The sequence below is a fragment of the Musca autumnalis genome, unplaced genomic scaffold, assembly GCF_047663935.1.
Source record: "Musca autumnalis isolate F117 unplaced genomic scaffold, ASM4766393v1 scaffold_2, whole genome shotgun sequence".
Taxonomy (NCBI): Eukaryota; Metazoa; Arthropoda; class Insecta; order Diptera; family Muscidae; genus Musca; species Musca autumnalis.
The window spans coordinates 213631203-213652752 of record NW_027411755.1 but is presented as its reverse complement, the minus strand read 5'-3'; the positions used below and the strand labels follow the sequence as shown (position 1 = coordinate 213652752).

General features: G+C 36.1%; 1 protein-coding gene across 41 annotated transcripts in view; it reads right to left on the bottom strand.

Annotated features, from left to right (window-relative positions):
- Nucleotides 1-1221: 1221 nt before the first annotated feature.
- The window catches only part of LOC141395239 (CUGBP Elav-like family member 1-B), a 569810-nt gene continuing 549481 nt past the window's right edge, over nucleotides 1222-21550 (bottom strand). For 24 of the 41 annotated variants that reach the window (XM_073970819.1, XM_073970829.1, XM_073970821.1 and 21 more), the window contains 2 exons: nucleotides 9020-9163; nucleotides 1222-2742 (listed from right to left, as the gene is read on the bottom strand). In XM_073970819.1, the coding sequence (XP_073826920.1) occupies nucleotides 2471-2742; nucleotides 9020-9163 (416 nt within the window). In that variant the 3' untranslated portion in view covers nucleotides 1222-2470. The remainder of the gene's footprint in view (nucleotides 2743-9019; nucleotides 9164-21550) is intronic. The other 17 variants (XM_073970825.1, XM_073970833.1, XM_073970826.1 and 14 more) reach the window with 1 other exon arrangement.

Here is a 21550-nt window from a genome sequence, read left to right as displayed (position 1 = left end):
GTCTAATTAAGTGGAATATGCTGTGGCTATCTGTTGTGTTTGCAGCTTATCGATGTCCAACTTTCGCGTTGTATCTGTTCGTGCTTTATTTGCAACGTTTAGACGGGTACGTACCTTTGCTACAACAAGGTAGTGGTCCGTATATATGTTTACTCCTCGGAACGATCGTACAAACAACACGCTCGATGAATGTCTTCCATCTATCACAACATGATCAATTTGATTACATGTTCTTTGATCTGGAGACAGACAGGAGCTTAAATCTGGTACTGCTATCTACCATGTTTTTTGCAGCCGCAAAGTCTATCAGCCTCATACCATTGTCGGATGTTTCACTGTGGTGACTGAATTTCCCGACTGTTGGGCCAAAGATATTCTCCTTTCCAATTTTGGCATTAAAATCGCCTAGAATAATTTTAATGTCATGGGCAGGGCAACGGTCATATGTTTCTTCTAAGCGCTCGTAAAATATATAATTGGTCTGTTCGTCCTTGTCTTCAGTGGGAGCATGAGCGAAATAAAGCTGATGTTGAAGAATTTTGCTTTTAAACGAATTGCAGCGAGTCTTTCATTCACTAGGGTGAAGCTGGAGACCAGATATTTTGACCTCCGACCAACTACTACAAATCCGCAACCAAACTCATGCTTTGTGTCAGTGCCTTTAGGTGTTGTTGTGACGCCTTTCCCAATCCATCGTATTTCCTGTATGGCAGTAATGTCGGCCTTGTAATTTTCAAGTACATCTGCCAATGCGTAAACTGCAACTTCTCTGTAAAGAGTGCGAACATTCCAGGTGCAGATTCGCAGATCATGGTTCTTAAAACGTTTGCGGGGTTCGTCAACTTTAGAGAGGTTAGTTTTTCTATTCTTTCGTTTTTTCATAGTAGGCTGCTTTTTCTAGGGAAGGGTTACTAACCCGACGCCCAAACCCAAGTTTTTAACGTTCTGTTGAAGCCGGTCAGGACCGTTCCTTGGAATCTTCCATCCCCTACGCCACTTTGTGTCCTATATTATAGCATAATGATCCCCAAAACTGTTATCCTAAACTATCAGATAAAAACACATATATTCAGTTCAGAGAGTTATTGTTTTTGACATGTTTCATAAATAAATTCAATCCATGACACCCAAATATATTACCTTTTATTTCCAAATTAAACAAAAAAATAAAACTTCCATTACAGCTCCTTTTTTCCGGTTAACAATATTAGAATGTTAATATTTATTTTATTTTTGTCTAACTTACAACTAATTTCAAACAAAATTTCTATAATAGGTTTTATTTCTTTTTTTTTCATTTTTTATTCCATTTCTAAGTTTATAAATAATTGCACACACAAATATGTATATATGACAAGGGGATATTTTGTTTGTTTGTTTATCAATTATAAAGGATATTGATCTTTTTTGTTGTTGCTTTAACTTGCGTCTAACACATTTAATAATTTATGACAAAATTTACTTAACTATTTGGCTTTGAAATATGTATATATAGATATATTTATTTATATTTACGTAGGTATACATATATGTAAATGTAAACTAAAACATTATGTTTTTTATTTACTTAAAAAAATAACAAAAAAATAAAACAAAAAACAAATATTTATATTGACCACACAAAAATATATGCTCTTGAAAATTAAGGGGGAGCAAATGTTTTATTGTTGGGATATTTGCAAAAATAACTTTGACAATTATGAAATACTATAACAAAAAATATATGTATGTCTATTTTTATATGCAAATATGAAAGGGACAATAAGTCAAGGCGGGGTAGATCAAATATTACCCTATACCACTACAAATTTATAAGCTGTTTAACACGGCAGAGGGAAAATCATTTATAAATCATTCCCCAATGTACCTGGGCCCTTTTAAGAAAGATATTTGTATACAGAACTGAGACCAAGTCCTAGTCTTTCAGGTAAAAAATAGGCATATTAATTCCCATTAGCAAGTGTAACATATATTTTTATATTTTTGCCATGTCTTCCATTCAAAGTGTATAACTGTTTTATACATATTTTTTTCTTCTTTCTTTGGTTTTACTACATTTATTCTTTGTTGTTGTCGTTTTATAATGTCTATTTTATATTTATATATTTTTGTGTATAAAGAAATTGTAATTTGTTTATAATTATTTTAACATTCAAATCAAAAACAAAATAATAAAAACATTAGATATTTAATTATTGGTCCTTTGGTTATTTAATTACTATTATTAAGTTTATTAATTTTATTTTCATGTTTTTTTGTTTTTTCTTCTTCTTTTTCTAATATTTAAGACTAAAGGCACTCATATTACATTTAGAATGAAAATTGTAAACATTTCTGTTTGTTTGTGTTTGTTTGTCTTAGATAAATTATAAAATTAACTACATTTTTTCAGTTGTTGTTGTTGTTTTTCACTAATTTTAAACGCATACTCACACTCACGCAAAAAATAGAATTATATTATTATTTAAGTCTAATAAGGCTTTGCCGCATCTTTGGAACGTTTTAATTGCACCTTGAGACGCTTGGTGCCAATCTGAAAACCATGCATCGCTTGTATGGCTGCTCCAGCCGAATGGGGATTGTCATACGAAACGAAACCGAAACACTTGGATAGATTGGTTTGTTTATCGATAAACACTTTGGCCGATAGGACATTACCGAATGGTAGAAATGTTGAAGCGAGATCGGTATCATTAAATTCCTGAGGTAGATGGTAAATAAAGAGATTACTGCCGTCGGGACCTGAAAAGAGAGGAAAATCCGAAAAATTTTCAATTAGAACACATAAAAATATATTAAGTTGTCGAACTTTTTATACCCTCCACCATAAAATTTGCTGAACTAAAAGCGAATAAATAGTTTCCTGTTAGGTGCAAAAATTGTTCAACCACGAATACCCCCAAGGTCAAAAAATTTCTAAAGAAGAAAATGTCTTCAATCTGTTGGTACCTTTGCATGGGGGATATACCAAAACATGGTCCTATGTGGACGATTTTTGGTGAAGAAGTTTCCGGACCACTAAGAACCTCAAATGTTAAATTTCAGCTAGTTCGGTCAAAAATCGTAACTAAAATCCTCAAAATACCGAAAATTGGGAGGTACCGTTCTATATGGGCTATATCAAAAAATTGACCTATGTCGACGATTTTTGGTGAAGAAGTTTCGGCACCACTGAGAACCTCAAATGTCAAATTTCAGCTAATTTGGTCAGAAATCGTAGCTAAAGTCCTCAAAATCTCCAAATTACCGTTCTATAGGGGCTATATCAAAAAAATTGACCTATTTGGACGATTTCTGGTGGTAACATCAAATTACAGCTAGTTCGGTTAAAATTTGTAGCTAAGATCCTCAAAATACTTAACTTCGGAGGGGCCTATACCAAAACATGGACTTATGTGGGCCATTTTTGGTGGAGAATTTTCGTGATCGCTAAAAACCTAAAGTGTCAAATTAAAGCTAGTTCGGTTAAAAATTTTAGCTAAGATCCTCAAAATACCGAAAATTCGGAGGTACCGTTATATAAGAGCTATTCCAAAACATGGACCTATATTGACGCTTTTTGGTGGAGAAGTTTCGGGATCGCTGAGAACCTCAAATGTCAAATTACAGCTAGTTCAGTCAAAAAATTAGCAAAAATCCCCAAAATACCTAAAATCGGGAGGAAGCGTTATATGAGGGCTATATCAAAAAATGGCCTTATATTGATAATTTTTAGTGGAGAACATGTGTGACCACTGGGAACCTGAAATGTAAAGTTTCAGGTAGTTTAGACATAAAATGCAGCTAAACTTCAAAGGAGGCTAAACGAAAACGTGGACCGATATAGGCCAGACATGGCTAGTTCGACTGGGTCGCAAATGATTGAACAAGTAAAAAAGTATCAGTTAACATTGCCGACAGAGATATACCCTCAGAATATGTGAATTGAAACTTTCATCTATGGACAGATCGAATGTGAATTAGGAGTTTTCAGAATTTTGTGGGCCTTTTAGGACATTTGAACTTGCCAACAAAAAATTTAGATTAGAATTCAAGTTCAAAAGTGTTGCCGAAAAGGTACTTAAAGGAATGGGCCGACAAAGTCCATTATGGAAGTGGATCTTATTTTGGGAGTCATACCTTTTCGACAGATATCGCGCCCACTAGTAATTTCAGTGGGCCATCGTAAAACATTTGGACCAGTATGCCAGGAGCATGGACTTGTCCACAGTAAACATAATATCGCTGTAAACAGGACCACAACGAATAGCATCGGTATACATTTACATAGGATCTTCGAAGAGACCCTAAACTACACTTAGACACAAATGTTGAACTTTTGTGGGGGAAATACACTGAGGAGAGGACCGATATGGGCCATTTTAGAACAAACAGGTAAAAAAGTGTCAGTCGGCTTCGCCGACAGATATATACCCTCAGCCAATGTGAAGTGAAACTCTCACCTAAGGTCTTTACCTGAATTTAGTGGCCCTTTTTGGACATTTAAACTTGCCGACAAAAATGTGGATTAGGAATTAACTGCACTAAGACACAAATGTAGAACTTTTGTAGGGGAGGTATCCTTAGGGAGGACCGATATGGGCCATTTTAGAAGTTAAACTAAATTTTGACAAAATATTAGGAGATCCAAAGTTTGGGCCAAATTGGTTGCCCCATTCAAGTGATATCGTCCTAGCATTTTAGTGACATTTTTTAAATATTAGGGAGAAGTACCGGAAGTTGTGGGCCGGTATTGCCCCATGAAACTAAATTTGGACAAAATATGACGAAGGCCAAATCTTGGACCAAATCGGTTGATCAGTTCGAGAGTTATTGTGCTCTCCAGACACTACATATGGTGGCATGGAGGTTTTTTTACACCTTTCGGCCTGTTTTCTCAAGATGTATGGACTTGCCCCTGAAACAACTTTTACCGACGTAATTGAGGCAGCAAATACAAGTTGCTTCAACAAAAATCAAAGTGATTCGAGAGAAGGTCTTAAAGCGAACTTATCCGAAATATTGTGTGGGATGTACCGAAAGGAGTGGACAAATATAGTCCGTATTCGAACCTGATCTATATCTGGTAGATATATTAGGATGTGTAAAGTATGGACTAAATCAAGAGTTATCGTGCGCACATTTTTTCCGATCATTTTTTAACTTTTGTGGGGGAGGTACCTGAAGGAGTGGACCGATATCGCTTATCTTTGAACTTAAACTAAGTTTGGGCAAAATATTACAAAGGCCAAATTTTGTACCGAATCGGCAGATCCGTTCGGGAGTTATATTGCGCTCCAACCACTACACACGGTGTCATAGGGTTTTTTGCAGCTTTGAGGATATTTTCTCAGGATGTATGGACATGCCTCTAATGAAACTTGTACCGTCGTATAGGGGACAGTGAACACAAGTTTTTCAACAAAAATCAAAGCGATTCGAGAGAAGGCTCTAAACTGTACTTTTCCGAAATTTTGTTTAGGAGGTGACCGAAGGTGTGGACCGATTGAGTCCAAAGTGAGGACCAAATCGGTTGCTGCCTTTAAAAGTTTTTGTGCGCCGATCATTTTCGAACTTTTGTGGGCGAGGTACCGGAAGGAGTGGACCATCTTCGAACTTAAACTAAGTTTAGGCAAAATATTACGAGAGCCAAATTTTGGACCGAATCGGAAGATCCGTTGATAGGGGTTTTTTTGCACTTTTCATATATCGAACTTGATATATCAAACAAATATCTCCCGTTGGGAGGTCTTCCATACAAAAAAGACCCTTTAGTTGACTTCTATACAAAGAAGACCCTTTTGATGTCTTCTACAAAGAAGACCTTTGAAGGTATTCTATACAAAAAGAAGTTCCTTTCGGGGTCTTATTTACAAAGAAAACCCATTGGAGGATTATTTACAAAGAAGAATCTTTAGATGAATTCTATATAAAGAAGAGCCCTTATGTTCTATAAAACGAAGATACAAGAAATCCCCTTAGATGTCTGCAATCAAAGAAGGCAACTTAAAGGTCCTCCTATAAAAAGAAGATCCTTTGGAGGTGTTCTACAAAGAAGACCGTTATAAGGCCTTCTTTACAAAGAGAAGCCTTTAAAACATTTGTTTACCAAGAAGACTTCTTAGTATTTTATACAAAGATAGAGACCTTTTGAAGGTATTCTATACAAAGAAGACCCTTTGGAGGCTTATTTATGAATAAATAGCCTTTGGAGGAATTCTATATAAAGTATAACCCTTATAGATCTTCTAGAAAATAAGACGCACGATATCCCCTAAAAGATCTTCAATCAAAAGAAGACACCTTAGGGAACCTTCTATACAATGAAGACCATTGGGAGTTGTTCCAAAAAGAAGACCGTTTGAAGGTCTTTTATACAAAGAAGAGCCTTTAAAAGAATTCCTTATTATTAAGCAGACCTCTTAGCCTTCTTCTTAGGTCTTTTATATAAAGGAGACCCTTTGAAGGTTTTCTATACAAAAAGATCATAAGGAGTTCCATTTGGAGGTCTTTTATACAAAGAATACCTTTAAAATACTTCTATTCAAACAATACTCTTCGAAGGCCTTCTCTACAACTAAGACCCGTTATAGGTCTTCTATACAAGCAATGCCCTTTATAGGTCTTCTATCCAAAAAATACTTATTCTATACCAAGAAGACCCTTTAAACGCATTATATACAAAGAAGATCCGTTGGTGGTCTTCTATTAAAATAAGTGAATATGGAGATCTTCTATGCTAAGAAACTCTTTTGATATTTTCTATACAAAGAAAACCGCCCGGAGGTCTTCTTTACTACGAATATCCCTTAGAAGACTCCTTAGAGCTCTTCTATACAGAAAAGATTCAAGAAGTCGTCTATATAAAAAACCATTAAGAGGTCTTATATACCAAGGAAACCCTTTAAAGGTCTTCTTTGCAAAAGAAACCTTTGGAGATATTCTATATGAAGATCATTTGAAGGTATTCTATATAAGCAAGTCTCTTAAGAGGACATCTTGGTGGTGTTCTATACAAAAAAGATCCTTTGGAAGTCTTCTACACAAAGATGGCCGTTTTTTTACAAAGAAGGACCTTTAAAGGACCCTTTAGAAAACCTCTGTACAAAGAAGACCCTTGCACGGTGGTTCAGAAATGGATTTTCCTGGACAAAAATCAAAATCTTGTTTTGTCATAGATATTTAATTTCTATATGGGATTCGATAGTAACACATTGAAACTAAGGAAACCAAAAAATTAGGTCAAAATATTGGAAGGTGTGCGTAATTTTTGCAAATATCTGGAGAAAGAAGTAGCTATTTCTCGGAAACTATAACAGATATTGTGTTCATTGTTTATTTGTAAGGTAGGTAAGATTGTGACCTTTAAAAATCGTTTCAACAAATTACGGTAACTTTTACACAGCATGTGCTATTTTACTTTTCCTCAGGTACTAAATTTTATTAAATTCCAAATTTAGTTGAACAACATGGAACAATATTCTGTTTTCACAGAAATATACCGGATAGTCTCTTCTTTCAGCCCATATATACTTTTGTACCCGTTCCGTTCAGTCCCTTTAACACTTTTTTCAATTTATTGAAATTACATGGGTAAAAATTTGTGTGTTTTCCATACCGTTTTCAATATTAATTACCGCTTTTTGACACAAATGGACATTTTTTGAGTATATGAGTTTTTATACGAGTTTTATGAAAACCCAAGGAGTAATTTTTAATTTTTTGAAAAAATTTAAATTTTTTGGAAATTTTTTTAAAAAATTTTGAATTTTTTTCGATTTTTTTAAGTTTTTTGGTTTTTTTTAGTTTATTTATTGGTGTTTGAACATATTTAATATGTAGGAGATATATAAAAAAACAGTGATATTTTGATGAAAAATAGTAAAAAAAAACTCAAAAGTTTATCTGCAACTACCAGACCGACTTTGACCGGTTATAATTCATCTGAAAGCTTATTGTGTTATTTGTTTACCAAAAACAAAAATAACTTTGAAAATATCTCTATCCGTTCAAAATTTACAGAATTTTTGACCAAGAAAAAACTATTCTGAACCACTGTGCCTTGGAGTTCTTCCACAAGGAAGTCTTCTACACAATAATACGGTTCGGAGGTCTTCTCTACAAAGAAAGCTCTTTAGAGGCCTTCTTTACAAAGAGAACTTTAGAGAACCTATGTATATCCAAAAATACTCTTTGGATGTTCTATAGCCTTAGAGGTCTTTCGTAGAGAGAATAATCTTAGAGGCTTTCCATACGTAGAATACTCTCTACAATACTATATAAATGGAATACCTTCTGGGAGTCCCAATAAATAGAAGACTCTGCAGAGGTCTTTACGTTAAGATCCCTAGAAGGGTCGTACATACACTGAACTTCCTTTGGATGTTATTTTTCCCTTTAGACTTGTTCCACTGTTAGAAGGCCACTTAGAAATCTTCATTAAATAGAAAACACTTTAATGGTCTTCACCAAAAACCCGTGTGAAAACTTACATGGAATACCCTTTAGATTTTTTTCACATACGCACCAGCGCACAAGAGTGTTTTAACAATGGCCACCCACCTTATTCTCCTGATTTAGCTCCCAGTGACTTTTACTTGTTCCCAAATCTAAAAAAAAATCCTTGCTGGCAAACGTTTTACCTCAACTGAAGAAGCAATTACAGTTGTAAACCACTATTTTGAAGACCTTGAGAAAAACTATTTTAATCAAGGGATAGAATTGCTAGAAAAGCGTTGGACTAAGTGTATTGAAGTTTCAGGAGATTATATTGAAAAATAAAAATATTTTTGAAAAACGAACTATTCTCTTTCATTGATAGGCTAAGAAGTTTCCGAACCGCCCTCGTAGAAATCCCTTGCGAACATGGGTGTTCTAGGATATGCCTGTTAATTTTTCCCCTGAGCTATTAGAAAATCATCTTAAATTTTATTAAATTAAAAATAAAAAATAAGCTTTCTTAATTTTTGTTTTCCCCCAACTCCCCATTTTACTTAAATCGTTTGCATTTGAAATGTTGTCGTTGTTGTTGTTCACTTACCTTCAATTTGTTTTCCAGCAACACCAGCAGCGGCTGCCTGCAGTGCTGTAGCCGCAAGTGGTGCGGTTGCGGCAGCATAGGCACCATTGGTCAGTGGATTAAGTGCTGGGGCATATTGTGATGTGAGAGCATCTGCACCAGTCCCTAAATGAAAAGAGACGCCAACAAAAATAGAAAGAGAAAAAAATAAACACACATACAAATTGAATTAAAAAAACGAAACATAATTCTTATTGTAAGAAAAAAGAAATATTTTAATTTCATTTTAAATATTTAATTATATCAAACATTTAGGAATGTGTATGTGAGTGAGTTGGTTTGTGCAAAAGGGTAAATTAAGGAGGGACAACGTTGAACATTTAAACTTGTTGTAATAATTATGTTGAATATTCTCCATTAAGGGTGGAGGGTAGCAGAAGGTCTTTACCCTTTCGGAACAAATGCTTAATGAAAAGGACCTTATGTAAAAACATAAATACACTCATACACATACATGTACATACATAAAATTACTACACTTAGAGATAAAAATATATTTCAACACTTATAAACAAAACAAACGCACACACACACAGCGTACTCACGCACATACACACACAAAAGGAAAATAATAATATACTTAAAAACAATGCTTACAATTATCCTTGCTAACTAAACTGAAAGAACGAAAATAACAACAAATACTCTAAACAGTGTCGAAAGGGTAAGAACAACAAATACGTTTCAACCAGGACATTTACAAAAGGTTTCAACGGTTCATAACTCTGTGTGTTTAATTGCAACAAAAAAAAAAAAAAACAAACGAACAACAACCATGAATGTTGTAATTTTTTTTTTGTTCTTTTGTGTTCGTTTTGTAATTGTCTGGTTTTAATTGTTGTCTGTGAAGTCCTTTCTAATTATACGAATACAAGTGTGTAATAATTTTATGCTCTTTCGGTTCTCGAGTTTTTTTATGAATTTCCAAATTTGTATTGTTTCATTGCTGTTGTGTATGTGTTTTTGTATGAGTGTGCTGTTTTAGAGTGAATCTATATTAAAATACATAAATAACATGAAATATACACGCACACACAAAATGTTGGTACTTTTAATTTAACTACGAACCTTTGAGAGAATAAAAATTTTAATGGAATTTTATGTAGTTGGTATGAACTGATGGTGTTTTACCCTACCAATACTGTACATCAAAAAGCTATGAGACCGTCTTTGAACAGTTTTGTCCATAACAGGTATCGCAAGTGTCATCTGTCTGTAGAACTGAAATGTATATCGTCACCTGAAATGCACAAAGACGTAACCCTCAACGTAACCCTTTGATTGTTACGTCTTTGGGCATTTCAGGTGACGATATGTATAACTGACTAAAATATATTTATATTTATAGAAGGTCTAAAGAATCCTTTGTCTATAGAAGTCCTCTAGAGTGTATTATATTCTGAGTTGTATTCCATACGTTGAAGACCCTTAAAAGGCTTTCTATATAGACGAACTTAAAATGCTAGATGGCCACAGAAGGCCAAAAGGGGTCATCTAAATTTCTAAAAATCTACCTAAAGAAAGATTGTACAGAAGTGAGAAGGGATACTTCTATCATATCAGTGAGTGCACCTCGATTCATATTAGCTCAACGATATTGGACCTACTGAAATACTAATGATGGGAATTTTCCCGTTATATCCTGGCATGTGAATCGAAAACTGGCATCCAGCGTTCAAGACGGGTCCGAATACCACTGCACCACGATTGCAGAGATTACCATATAGGTATGTTTATCTTTTTATGGAGGATCTCTACGAGGCCTTCTATATATAAAATAACTCTTTAAGATGATATAGAAAATTTACAAAAAGAATACTTCTGACGTCTATATAATACGATGAACAACGTTTGGACTAAATGGGTTTCTCCCTTCGAAGGTGATCTTACGTAGTACCCAGATTAGTTGGTGCCGGCAGGCTTTTTTGGAGCTTTTGGTCCATTATCTCAAGAAGTAAGGACTTGCCCCTGAAAATACAAGTGTTTAAAACAAAAACGAAAGAGATTCGAAGTAAAAATTTTGGACCGATTCGGCTGATCCGTGGCTGGAGCGCACCCACTACACATGGTGCCATAGGGGTATTTTAAAACTTTCGGACTATTTTCTCAGGAAATATGGACTTTTCCCTGAAAATAAACGTGTACTGTCGTAATGGAGGCAGCGAATACAAGTTGTTAGGATTTGAGAGCAGGCCTTAAACTCCACTCTTCACAAATTTTGTGTGGGAATCGGTTATTCCCTTCAAGAATTATCGTGCGCACAATTTTTCCGAACATTTTCAAACTTTTGTGGGTGAGGAAACCGAAGGGGTGGAGCGATATGGTCTATCTTCGAACTTAAACTAGGCTTGGACAATATATATTGAACGCCAAATTTTAGACCGAATCTTCGGATCCGTTCGAGAGTTATAGTGCGCTCCAACCACTACACATGGTCTTCTATGTATAGGAGACCTCGAATGAATGATATTCCCTTCATAGAAGACCCCGAAAAAGTTTTTGATGTCTAGAAGACATCCAACGGATCCTTTATGAATGAAAGTCTTCGAATGCTTATTCTAAACAAAGAAGCCCATGTAAGGATATTCTGTATATAGAAGGATATAGGCATACACCTCCTGGAAAAGGTATTCTATTTATGCAAGACCTTGAGGGAATCTTCTACATAAGGAAGACATAGAAATGGCTAGAAAGGATACTACATGTAGAGAAGAACTCGAAAGGCCTTTCTACATATTGACGACCTGAAACGCTGCTGTAGGACTAAAATACCGCAAGAGGGTCATCTGCCCTTAAAGACTTCGAACTTGACTTCTATATATAATAGACCTTTAAAAGTCTTATATCCTGAGATAACGTCAAAAGGTTCTCTTTTGTATGAAAGTCCTTAAGAGGATCTTCTTTGTGCAGTAGACCTCGAATGGGTCTTATCTATAAAGAATAACTCAAATGGGAATTTTATATAAAGAAAGCCTTGAAAGGTTTTTCCATGTAAGACGACTTTGAAAGGCTATAGAAGACATGTGGGGATTGTAGAAGACCGTAAGAAGGTCTACTTTGCCTAGCCTTTGAAAGGGGTTTCCGAGTATTGTAGACCTTTAAGGGTCTTCTGTGTTTACAACACCTCCACAGGCTCTTCTATGTCTAACTGTCTTCGTAATGGACTTGTTTGTACAGAACACATCGAATAGGTCTTCGATATAAAGAGAACCTTGAAAGGATATTCTATGTACAAAAGGATGCTTCCCAAGACCTTTTCCTAAGGAAAGGATGCTTCCCAAGACCCTTTCCTAAGGAAAGGGTGCTTCCTAAGACCCTTTCTTGAGGAAAGCTCGTCTATAAAGACTCACTCCAGCTAGTCTATAAAGACTCACTTCAGCTCGTCTATACAGACTCACTTCATTTCGTCTATAAAGACTCACTTTAGGTCGTCTAAAAAGACTCAACTTACCTCGTCTGTAAAGACTCACTTTAGCTCGTCTATAAAGACTCCTTTTCAGCTGGTCTTTAAAGACTCCCCTTCAGCTGGTCTATAAAGACTCCCTTCAGCTAGTCTATAAAGACTCACTTCAGATAGTCTATAAAGACTCACTTTAGCTCGTCTATAAAGACTCACTTTAGCTCGTCTATAAAGACTCACTTCTGCTAGTCTATAAAGATTCACTTCTGCTGGTCTATAAAGCCTCACTTCAGCTCGTCTATAAAGACTCACTGCAGCTCGTCTAAAAGACTCAGTTCAACTCGTCTATAAAGACTCACTTCAGCTCATCTACAAGGACTCACTTCAGCTAATATACAAGGACTCACTTCAGCCCGTCTATAAAGACCCACATCAGCTCGTCTACACAGACTGACTTCAGCTCGTCTATACAGACTGATTTCTGCTCGTCTATAAATACTCACTTCTGCTCTTCTATAAAGACTCACTTCAGCTCGTCTATACAGATTCACTTCAGCTCGTCATAAGACTCACTTCAGCTCGTCTATAAAGACTCACTTTAGCTCGTCTATAAAGATTTACTTCAGCTCGTCTATAAAGACTCACTTCAGCTCGTCTATTCAGACTCACTTCAGCTCATCTATAAAGCTCGTCTATAAGGACCCACTTCAGCACATCTATAAAGACCCACTTCAGCATATCTACACAGACTCACTTCACCTCATCTATAAAGAGTCACTTCGCTCGTCTATAAAGATTCACTTTAGCTCGTCTATAAAGACTCACTTCAGGTCGTCATAAAACTCACTATAGCTCGTCTATAAAGACTCACTTCAGCTCGTCTATAAGACTCACTTAGCTCGTCTATAAAGACTTACTTTAGCTCGTCTATAAAGACTCACTTTAGCTCGTCTATAAAGACTCACTTCAGCTCGTTTTTAAAGACTCACTTCAGCTCGTCTATAAAGACTCACTTTAGCTCGTCTATAAAGACTTACTTCAGCTCGTCTATAAAGACTCACTTCAGCTCGTTTATAAAGACTCACTTCAGCTCGTCTATAAAGACTCACTTTAGCTCGTCTATAAAGACTTACTTCAACTCGTCTATAAAGACTCACTGCAGCTCGTCTATTCAGTCTCGCTTCAGGGCATCTATTCAGACTCGCTTCAGCTCGTCTACACAGATTCACTTCAGCTCATCTATAAAGACTCACTTCGCTCGTCTATAAAGACTCACTTTAGCTCGTCTATAAAGACTCACTTTAGCTCGTCTATAAATACTCACTTTATCTCGTCTATAAAGACTCACTTTAGCTCGTCTATAAAGACTCAATTTAGCTCGTCTATAAAGACTCGCTTTAGCTCGTCTATAAAGACTCACTTTAGCTCGTCTATAAAGACTCGCTTTAGCTCGTCTATAAAGACTCACTTTAGCTCGTCTATAAAGACTCACCTTAGCTCGTCTATAAAGACTCACTTCAGCTCGTCTATAAAGACTCATTTTAGCTCGTCTATAAAAATTCACTTCAAATCGTCTATAAAGACTCACTGCAGTTCGCTATAAAGATTCTCTTTGGCTCGTCTATAAATACTTACTTCAGTCGTCTATAAAAACTCACTTCATCTTGTCTATAAGGGCTCACTATAGCTCGTCTGTAAAGGCTCACTTTAGCTCGTCTATAAAGACTCACTTCAGGTTGTCTATAAAGACTCACTTCAGTTTTTCCACAAATACTACCTATTCATGGTCTGTGAAGTATTCCTTCCAGTTTTTCCAGGTCGTTTTTCTGTAATAGTTAATTTATCTACAAGTGCCTTGGGGCAATATTGTTTGCACCTTCAATTTTTTTTATGTTCTTTCATAAAAGCATTGTTTTACGCATCCTCTTGCAAATCAAAAAAAAATGTAACAAAGCGATTTCAGACAATAGATGTTGAAAGTGGCACCCAATTGCACAGATCGTTCATAAAAATGTTTTATAACTAAAAGGTGGTTTTTATTTTACATTTTATGTAAAAGCTTTCAGTTTGTTGTTCTCTATTGTTGAAGTTAATTGTGGCCCTTGAACATAAAAGCGAAATTATACACGAAATACAATTAACAAGGAAAGGGAACAGCTGCAAACTTTGCAAAAATTAAAGATTTTGTTTCTCCTCTATTCACCTGACAGTCTCTCTGCAACTTTTGTTTATAGCTTGCATAAAATAGAGAAAACCGTCAACCATATTGACTGTTATTCATTTTTAAAAATTTGTCGACAAAATTCTTTTGTATAGCAACACCCGCTTGTTTTTAGCAATACTATCAGCGGATACGGTTACTGTCGCTGACGTTGTTACTACATCAATGTTTTTTATTTGTAAATTTAACAAATAAAACAGCATTTCCCATCATATAACTCTATTGTTTCGTTAAAACAGTTTTTTTTTTATCAGATTGAAGAACTTTCATGCAAACATAAACGTACACTAGTGGGTTTATTAGATACCATTTATGTAAGATGGTATACGAAATTAGTTTTGATCAATGGATCACAAAAACCTCTAACCATGGAATTTAAGATGTCCTCCATTGACATAACATTTAAAGTGATCATATATGTTGCCCATGATCGCAGCTGCATTGCAGAGTGCTGACTTCATATTTTCTACTATATATTTATTTGCATATTTCGTTCCATTGCAACCTAATGTTTTGGCTAAACAAAGCGATATTTGAATATTGTCCTTTGTTGATTTTATTTGATTTTATTCTCGTCGGTTTTTTCAGAATTTCCATTTATTGCATTCCATTCAATGGACATTTTTCAAAACTTTTCATGGATATTTTTCCCGGTACAGGGAAAACAATTTCCATTTGAATATGTAAACGTGGCTTTACACTCTCTATGAATACTCGTATATTGTTTTTGGTTGGACACGAACTAAAAGCTGGACGGTCCATTGTTTCGTGGTGTGGCAATATGACAATACTTTGTTTTTCTTGTTGTAAACAAAAATTGTTTGTAGCAGGTAACGAGAAAATATTAAATTCCTACCAACAATTCTTTTATTTTCAAGAAGTTAATTGGAAATCAAGGTAAAAAATATTTTTCATTGTTTATGAAAATTAAACGAAAACAATGGAGAAAAATTGAAGCGTTTTAAAGTGAGTTGAATGAAGACGGACAAAATTTTATGTTTTGTGAATAAAATATACAAAAAATGACTAAAAGATTACCAATTTGGGAGGCTCACCCCCTTGGCTACGTCGGTGTTCACAGAAGAGCTGAAGAGAGAAGTTGAAGACGAGCTTAAAAGAGTATTTATAGACGAGATGAAGGGAGTTTTTATAGAGGAACTGAAGGGAGTCTTTATAGACGAGCTGAAGAGAGTTTTATAGACGAACGGAAGGGAGTCTTTATAGACGTGCTGAAGGGAGTCTTTATAGAAGAACTGGAGGGAGTCCTTACAGACGAGCAGAATTGGGTCTTTATAGACGAGCTGAAGTGAGTCTTTATAGACGAGCTGAAGTTAGTCTTTTAGACGAGCTGAAGTGAGTCTTTATAGGCGAGATAAAGTGAATCTTTATAGACGAGCTCAAGTGAGTCTTTATAGACGAGCTGAAGTGAGTCTTTATAGACGAGCTGAAGTGAGTCTTTATAGACGAGCTGAAGTGAGTCTTTATAGACGAGCTGAAGTGAGTCAATATAGACGAGCTGAAGTGAGTCTTTATAGACGAGCTGAAGTGAGTCTTTATAGACGAGCTGAAGTGAGTCTTTATAGACGAGCTGATGTGAGTCTTTATAGACGAGCTGAAGTGAGTCTTTATAGACGAGCTGAAGTGAGTCTTTATAGACGAGCTGAAGTGAGTCTTTATAGACGAGCGGAAGTGAGTCTTTCCAGACGAGCTGAAGTGAGTCTTTATAAACGAGCTGAAGTGAGTCTTTATTGACGAGCTGAAGTGGGTCTTTATAGACGAGCTAAAGTGGGTCTTTATAGACGAGCTGAAGTGAGTCTTTATAGACGAGCTGGAGTGAGTCTTTATAGACGAGCTGAAGTAAGTCTTTATAGATGAGCTGAAGTGAGTCCTTATAGACGAGCTAAAGTGAGTCTTTATAGACGAGCTAAAGTGAGTCTTTATAGACGAGCTGAAGTGAGTCTTTATAGACGAGCTGTAGTGAGTTTTTATAGACGAGCAGAAGTGAGTTTTCATAGACGAGCTGAATTGAGTTTTCATAGACGAGCTGAATTGAGTCTTGATAGACGAGCTGAAGTGAGTCTTTATAGACGAGCTGAAGTGTGTCTTTATAGACGAGCTGAAGTGAGTCTTTATAGACGAGCTGAAGTGAGTCTTTATAGACGAGCTGAAGTGAGTCTTTATAGACGAGCTGAAGTGAGTCTTTATAGACGAGCTGAAGTGAGTCGTTATAGACGAGCTGTAGTGTGTCATTATAGACGAGCTGAAGTGTGTCTTTATAGACGAGCTGAAGTGTGTCTTTATAGACGAGCTGAAGTGAGTCTTTATAGACGAGCTGAAGTGAGTCTTTATAGACGAGCTGAAGTGAGTCTTTATAGACGAGCTGAAGTGAGTCTTTATAGACGACCTGAAGTGAGTCTTTATAGACGACCTGAAGTGAGTCTTTATAGACGACCTGAAGTGAGTCTTTATAGACGACCTGAAGTGAGTCTTTATAGACGAGCTGAAGTGAGTCTTTATAGACGAGCTAAAGTGAGTCTTTATAGACGAGCTGAAGTGAAACTTTATAGACGAGCTGAAGTGAAACTTTATAGACGAGCTGAAGTGAGTCTTTATATACGAGCTGAAGTGAGTCTTTATAGACGAGCTGAAGTGAGTCTTTATAGACGAGCTGAAGTGGGTCTTTATACCCGAGCTGAATTGAGTCTTTATAGACGAGCTGAAGTGATTCTTTATAGACGAGCTGAAGTGATTCTTTATAGACGAACTGAAGTGCGTCTTTATAGACGAGCTGAAGTTAGTCTTTATAGACGAGCTGAAGTGAGCTTTTATAGACGAGCTGAAGTGAGTCTTTATAAACGAGCTGAAGTTATTCTTTATAGACGAGCTGAAGTAAGTCTTTATAGACGAGCTGAAGTGAGTCTTTATAGACGAGCTGAAGTGAGTCTTTATAGACGAGCTGAAGGGAGTCTTTATAGACGAGCTGAAGTGAGTCTTTATAGACGAGCTGAAGTGAGTCATTATAGACGAGCTGAAGTGAGTCTTTATAGACGAGCTGAAGTGAGTTTTTATAGACGAGCTGAAGTGAGTCTTTATAGACGAGCTGGAGTGAGTCTTTATAGACGAGCTGAAGTAAGTATTTATAGATGAGCTGAAGTGAGTCTTTATAGGCGAGCTAAAGTGAGTATTTGTAGACGAGCTAAAGTGAGTCTTTATAGACCAGCTGAAGTGAGTCTTTATAAACTAGCTGAATGGGGTCTATATAGACGAGCTGAAGTGAGTCTTTATAAAGAAGTGATTTTTTATAGACGAGCTAAAGTGAGTTTTTATAAACGAGATGAAGTGAGTCTTTATAGGCGAGCTGAAGTGAGTCTTTATAGGCGAGCTGAAGTGATTCTTTATAGGCGAGCTGAAGTAAGTCTTTATGGGCGAGCTGAAGTGAGTCTTTATAGGCGATCTGAAGTGAATCTTTATAGACGAGCTGAAGTGAGGCTTTATATACGAGCTGAAGTTAGTCTTTATAAACGAGCTGAAGTGAGTCTTTATAAACGAGCTGAAGTGAGTCTTTATAGACGAGCTGAAGTGAATCTTTATAGACGAGCTGAAGTGAGTCTTTATAGACGAGTTGAAGTAAGTCTCTATAGACAAGCTGAAGATTGTCTTTATAGAAAAACTGAAGATAGTCTTTATAGACGAGCTGAAGTAAGTCTTTATAGACGAGTTGAAGTGAGTCTTTATAGACGAGCAGAAGTGAGTCTTTATAGACAAATTGAAGTGAGTCTTTATAGACGAGCTGAAGTGAGTCTTTATAAACGAGCTGAAGTGAGTCTTTATCGACGAGCAGAAGTGAGTCTTTATAGACGAGCTGAAGTGAGTCTTTATTGACGGGCTAAAGTGAATCTTTATAGACGAGCTGAAGTGAGCCTTTATAGACGAGCTGAAGTGAGTCTTTATAGATGAGCTGAAGTGACTTTATTGACAAGCTGAAGATAGTCTTTATAGGCGAGCTGAAGTGAGTCTTTATAGACGAGCTGAAGTAAGTCTTTATAAACGAGCTGAAGTGAGTCTTTACAGAGGAGCTGAAGTGAGTCTTTATAGAGGAGCTGAAGTGAGTCTTTACAGACGAGCTGAAGTGAGTCTTTATAGGCGAGCTGAAGTGAGTCTTTATAGGCGAGTTGAAGTGAGTCTTTATAGACGAGCTGAAGTGAGTCTTTCTAGAAGATGCTGAAGTGAGTCTTTATAGACATGCTGAAGATAGTCTTTATAGGCGAGCTGAAGTGAGTCTTTATGGGCGAGCTGAGGTGAGTCTTTATAGACGAGCTTAAGTGGGTCTTTATAGACAAGCTGAAGATAGTCTTTATAGACGAGCTAAAGTGAATCTTTATAGACGAGCTGAAGTGAGATTTTATAGACGAGCTGAAGTGAGTCTTTATGGGCGAGCTGAGGTGAGTCTTTATAGACGAGCTGAAGTGGGTCTTTATAGACAAGCTGAAGTAAGTCTTTATAGACGAGCTAAGTGAGTCTTTATAGACGAGCTAAGTAAGTCTTTATAGTCGAGCTGAAGTGAGGCTTTATAGACGAGCTGAAGTAAGTTTTTATAGACGAGCTGAAGTGAGACTTTATATACGAGCTAAGTGAGTCTTTATAGACGAGGTGAAGTGAGTTTTTATAGACGAGCTGATGTGAGTCTTTATAGAAGAGCTGAAGTGAGTCTTTATAGACGAACTGAAGTGAGTCTTTATAGTCGAGCTGAAGTGAGACTTTATAGACGAGCTAAAGTGAGTCTTTATAGACGAGCTGAAGTGAGTCTTTATAGACAAATTGAATGCAGTTTTTATGCAGACGAGATTTAGATTGACTTTACAAGCGAGCTTAGCGAGGGAGTCAGTCCGCAATGTCTGCTGCACAAGAAAAAAGACAAGACGGTACGTTCTAATTAGAAATACAGAAGTCTCCTACCCAGCGGATATAAGTTCTATACTCCTGAATATAAGTTGTTGCTTGATGCCATTAACAATGTAAACAAAAAAGGCCATCCCTCTTGGTGCCATCGTGGCGTAATGGTACGAACAAGTGTCCCAGAATGTTTGGTATCGAAAATGGGCTATACCGGTGCACGTTTTTATATAGCCCACCATAGAACTGCACTGCCCGATTATCGACATTGAATACGTTTAAGCCTTATTATCAATGAAATGGTTAAAATTTCATATTAAGTCTTGGTTGGGATCCCTGAAAATTTCCCTAGAAATTATAATTTTTATAGGTCCTTGTTTTGATATCCCCCATAGAAAGGTATCTCCAGATTTTCGCTATATTACACCGAAATGGCTGAAATTTGGTATTTATTGTTCGTTGAAAGTACAAAACTTTCTCCTAGAAATTTGTCGCTATAGGTCCACGTTTTTATATAGCCCTCATAGAACACGACCAATTGACTTTCGGTGTGTCAAAGTTTTAGCTACATTAGCACGTCCGTCTGTACGTCCGTCTGTCTGTCTGTCTGTCCGTCTGTTTGTTGAAATCTTTGTAATTTGGTATAGAAGTTTCTATTATTCCTAGGATGTTTGGTATTGCAAATGGGCTATATCGGTCCAGGTTTTGATATAGCCCCCAAAGAACGGTACCTTCCGATTTCCGGTATTTTAAAAGGTTTTAGCCTTATTATCTCACCGAAGTGGCTGAAATTTGTTACATAGTCTTTGTTGGGGGTACAAAACTTTCCCCCAGAAATTTGTCGGTATAGGTCCACGCCTTCATATAGCCGCAATAGAACGGTACTTCCCGATTTTCGGTATTTTTAAGTTTTTGACTTCAATATTCCACCGAAATGGATGACATTTGGTATTTTGTATTCATGGGGGGTATAAAACTTCTATATGAAATTTGTCGGTATAGGTTCCCCGCCTTCATATAGCCCCCATAGAACGGTCCTCCCGAATTTCGGTATTATGAAGGTTGTGGCCTCAATATCCCACAGAAGTGACTGAAACTTGTTATTTAGTCTTCCATGGGGATATAAAATATTCCAGAAAAGAATTATCAGTATAGGTCGACGTCTTCCTATATCGGCCATAGAAGCGTACCTCTTGATTTTCGGTATTTTGAAGTTTTTGGCCTCAATATTCCACCTAAATGGCTGATATTTTGTATTTAGTCTTCATTGGGGTTATACAACTTTTCATATAAAATTTTCCGGCATAGGTTTTCGCTTTCATATAACCCCCAATGAAAGGTACCTCCCGATTTCCGGTATTTTGAAGGTAGTTCTGTAAAATATATTTTTTTAAAAATCCTCCAAACCTCTCATGGACTTTGAAAAAAAATATTCTTAAAAAGCTCATAATTATAGTTTGTGATGTTCCTTCAACAATTGTTCCTTGAATTGGTCCTTGAAAATATACAGTTTGAAAATTTTATTGATAATATTTTCAGAAGCATTGAATAATAACATTACCATAAAAGGACAACTTCTTTACTATCATCAAACAATCTCTAAACTTAAATTAAAATTTTATTTCAATACTGCTTGGCAACTGAAAAGCTCAAAAGTAATTTTCATTAATTGAACAACGGTTAAGAACAAGGACATTATGGGCAATATGGTTACTTGAGTTAAATGTTGTTGTAAATTAAATTAAAATTAAAATTAAAATGCATTAAAATGCGACTACATGCAAGGGAAGAAAGGATGCAGTATATAAAAACTAATTACATTAGAACCAAGGCAATACATTAACAATGAAACACACGCACACACACATATAAAATAATTAAATGTTTCAAACTTTGCCGAGAAGACTTTTAGTAAATTAAAATCAATACAAATGAAGAAGATGTACAATGGTAATTAAAGTAAGTATAGTAATTGACA